Source organism: Salvia hispanica, chromosome 6 (genome assembly GCF_023119035.1).
Source record: "Salvia hispanica cultivar TCC Black 2014 chromosome 6, UniMelb_Shisp_WGS_1.0, whole genome shotgun sequence".
NCBI lineage: Eukaryota > Viridiplantae > Streptophyta > Magnoliopsida > Lamiales > Lamiaceae > Salvia > Salvia hispanica.
In genome coordinates this window covers 44,948,158-44,950,319 of record NC_062970.1, presented here as the reverse complement: position 1 = coordinate 44,950,319, position 2,162 = coordinate 44,948,158, and the positions used below count along the sequence as shown (strand labels likewise).

Here is a 2,162-nt window from a genome sequence, read left to right as displayed (position 1 = left end):
TCACATTTTATTTGAAATCAATATATAAAGTGAGACCCCTATTTCACAAAAAAAAAATCACCCGTGTTTCTTAACTTTCTTAAAACTCGTGCCACCAAAAAATAGAACTCCTAATGGCGGACGGACGGACGGACGGAGAGAGTACTTAGTTACTACGTTTGAAATCGTATGGGGTAACTGGAATTACTTGTAATTGTAAATTTGTAATTGTATGAACTAATTTAACATTAAAAATATCTAAAGTAGTAGTAATTTCTACTCCCTCTGTCCGCCATTAGGAGTCTCATTCATGAGCGGCACGGATGTTAAGAAATGTTAAGAAAAGTTGGTGAAAAAAAGTTAGTGGAATAGGGGGTCACTTCTTAGTGCTCCTCTGTTTTGATATTCGCCGTCTAGACTTGCTTACTAGTTTTTGTGATATGAATGATTTTCAGAGAATAGTGAGGCTGATGGACAACAAAAGCACACAGAGCCTTACCTACAACCGTCGTCTCCAGCAAAAGGGACGTGTCCCACTGGTATTGCATCACCGGGAATGCACTATGCATCACCTCCTGCTCAAGTTGGAGTAGGAAATGTAACGGTATTACACATGGTGCTACTTGTGTTTTTATGTGTTTGAGCCACCTAAACGTTGAAGATATCGTCAGCTTAGCTGAATTGTGGTATCATCTGTTTTTCGTTAGTGTCTCTGCTGCATCACTAGTGTTATTACAGGACAATGCTTTTCATGTTTCTCTCGTATCATCCTCGTGTAGAATATAACCATATAATAATCGTGGAATCATCCTTAGATGTCATCTTAGGTTGTCTTGATTGCTGATAATTGATGAATACGGATTAAGTATATAATTCGGATTTCCTAATACTTGCAGGCCCAAGCAGCTTACCCGTATCCCGACCCGTACTACAGGAGTATATTTGCTCCTTACGAAACCCAGCCTTACCCAGCGCAACCTTATCCTGCTCAGCCTATGGTACTGTACTCGTTATGCTCGTCTCCTCATCCTAATGGAAGTTTCCAAGAGTTCTAAATCTCAACTTAATTCAGGTGCATCTGCAATTGATGGGAATCCAGCAAGCTGGTGTGCCATTGCCATCAGAAGCAGTTGAGGAGCCTGTCTTTGTCAATGCAAAACAATATCACGGCATCTTGCGTCGTCGCCAGTCCCGTGCAAAGGCCGAGTCAGAACATAAACTTGCCAAGTCTCGAAAGGTATTAATGAGATGCATCATCATTGCATTCACATGAGGCATTGTTCATAATTGATGAATCTGTGCAGCCGTATTTGCATGAATCGCGACACTTGCATGCGCTGAGGCGAGCTCGGGGAAACGGGGGTCGATTCCAGAAAAAGAACGACAGCCAGAAGAAGAAGGACGTGGGATCGAGCGAGAGATACCACGACAACATCAACCTCAACAGCGAAAAGGATGCCTCTTGAAGATGGAAGTTAGACGGATCGAAACAAAAGTAGCGCAGTCGAAACTGTCTCGTGTGAGTTTGGCAGATTCATTAAGATGGTTCATAGTCAATAGTCTCGTTTGTGTACATTCAGTCATAGGTTTTTGTAGGAAGCATTTCAGTTGAGTGTGAATTTCAGGTTGATGTTTTCTGTGTTTTATTTAAGGTAGGAACCTAAATCCAATCCACACACAAATGCATCTTCATCAACACAATGTATATTCTCTTCGTCACACAAATTAAAATCTCTCAAATATACGAATTAGTTTCCAAGATTTCATTTTTTACATTCTTTTGTCTTCATCAAATCATGATCACCCTACTCCCTATCAATAAAGAAAGCGACCACATTGCATTCAAGTGTATGGAATAAGGTAAACAACAACAAAACCAAATGTGTGTGTTCTTTCAAACTCACTTCGTCCGCAATTAAAAGTCGTTAACAATGGAGCGCGTGATTTTTTGAGGCCCAACTTTGATGCGAATCCGATGCAAATTGCTAATCAAATGCTTCATCCGTCTACAATTAAAAATCTCATTTTGTTATTTCAATCGTTTACAATAAATTACTCACATTCTATCTTTTATAAGTGCAGCGCTTCACGTTGTACTTGCTCATTACACTATAAGAGTGAAATGTGGGTCTCACTTTTATACTACAGTAGTAGACTACTAGTAGTAATTTTGTATTGGATTA

The 2,162-nt window shown here is 39.8% G+C and overlaps 1 protein-coding gene across 2 annotated transcripts; it reads left to right on the top strand.

Annotated features, from left to right (window-relative positions):
- Positions 1–410: 410 nt before the first annotated feature.
- Positions 411–1,738, top strand: LOC125196245 (nuclear transcription factor Y subunit A-7-like). 2 transcript variants are annotated; one of them, XM_048094684.1, is made up of 4 exons: positions 411–577; positions 876–977; positions 1,052–1,216; positions 1,284–1,738. In XM_048094684.1, exons 1-4 carry the CDS (start codon positions 536–538, stop codon positions 1,443–1,445), a joined length of 471 nt encoding a protein of 156 aa, XP_047950641.1. In that variant the 5' UTR covers positions 411–535; the 3' UTR covers positions 1,446–1,738. The 2 variants fall into 2 exon arrangements, with proteins under 2 accessions (XP_047950641.1, XP_047950640.1); XM_048094683.1 differs by having other exon boundaries at positions 411–583.
- The last annotated feature ends 424 nt before the right edge of the window (positions 1,739–2,162 follow it).